The sequence below is a fragment of the Aphanomyces astaci genome (genome assembly GCF_000520075.1).
Source record: "Aphanomyces astaci strain APO3 unplaced genomic scaffold supercont1.241, whole genome shotgun sequence".
NCBI lineage: Eukaryota > Oomycota > Saprolegniomycetes > Saprolegniales > Verrucalvaceae > Aphanomyces > Aphanomyces astaci.
Genome location: NW_009798504.1, coordinates 10974 through 12263, shown reverse-complemented (window position 1 = coordinate 12263; position 1290 = coordinate 10974). Strand labels below are relative to the sequence as shown.

The 1290-nt window shown below is 53.3% G+C and overlaps 1 protein-coding gene across 1 annotated transcript in view; it reads left to right on the top strand.

Moving 5' to 3' along the window:
• Positions 1 to 1110, top strand: part of H257_18852 (hypothetical protein) — a gene marked incomplete at both ends in the record, with an annotated part of 1927 nt that extends 817 nt beyond the window's left edge. The window contains 2 exons of the mRNA XM_009847983.1: positions 92 to 657; positions 783 to 1110. Coding sequence (XP_009846285.1) covers positions 92 to 657; positions 783 to 1110 — 894 coding nt within the window. The remainder of the gene's footprint in view (positions 1 to 91; positions 658 to 782) is intronic.
• Between the last annotated feature and the right edge of the window lie 180 nt (positions 1111 to 1290).

The window sequence follows — 1290 nt, the reverse complement described above, 5'->3', positions numbered from 1 at the left end:
TGTGAACACCAACGCCGTACTCAACCGTCTCCAAGACCAAGCAGTGCGAGATCAATCCTACCTTGAGTCATGCCTGCATGACTTTGGTGAGGTCTCTCACTTGCGTGACGACTGCGAGGACCCCCCCCCCCAAAACCCAATGATGGACAAGTTCTTGATCGACTTAGGCTCTGAGGGTATTAGATCTATGAACAACTTTACCGTCACCGAGTTCGAGTCGCTGTGGCCGATGGTGGACGATACTATGAACACTGCGTGGATGGAAGGTCGTGGCCGGCGCTCAACGACTAGCCCCAAGGACGCGCTATTTATGGCCCTCGCCGTGTTGAAACACTTTTCACCGTGGGAAAAACACGCACCTGACTTTGGGTACAAGGCACCAACCTTCGAGAAGCTCATCATGCGCGTCCTACACTCTGTTCAGCCTGTGCTCTACGTCGAGTTGATTCGAGTTCCATCCATGTCCGACCTGTCCAACTCGGATCGACGATTTGACCATTTTTCGTACGTGCTGTATGAAGTCGATGTGACGTTTCAGCCAGCACAGCGTCCAACGGGACGCTTTGCGGAGCAGAATCACTACTTCAGCGGGAAGCTCCATCTATACGGTTACAAGATCGAGGCAAGCGTGTCACCGGAAGGCCGATGTGTCGCAATGTCCGAGAGCTTCCCAGGATCTGTGCATGACCTGACGATTTGCACACCCGCACTGCCATTCACGCGACCAACCTGTTGAAGTCGGCGGGTGAGCAGGATGTGCCAGAATATGGTGAGTTGAGTAGGCAGTACCGGGGGTCGTGGGCGTGTTTGGTCGACATGGGCTACATCGGAATTGCCCACTCGCTGCGGGGTATTCATCCGAAGCGTCGACCGGTGCACGGCGTATTGGATGCCCATGACATGGATCGAAACCACGATATCTCTTCCGATCGGGTGGTTGTGGAGAACTTTTTCGGTCGCGTGTGCACTCTCTGGAAGATTTCCTTGGCTACGTACACTTGGAGCGAGAAAAACTACAACACGATCCAGCGCACGACGTTCGCATTGACGAACTTCCACCTCTCGTTGATACCATTGCCGCGGAGGACGAAGGGTTTTACAGATCTGTAATTGCTCGTTAGTAGCAGATGGCGAATGAGAAGAAGCGCAAGCGCAGTGAAGCTCAACGCCGCTATCGTTTGAATCGCCAAGAGCGATTGTCCATTGACAGCAACCGCGCTACACGCTATCTGTCGCCATCGATGAATCGTTCGAACAATCGTTCGAACAGCAACTATTAGATGATGGATG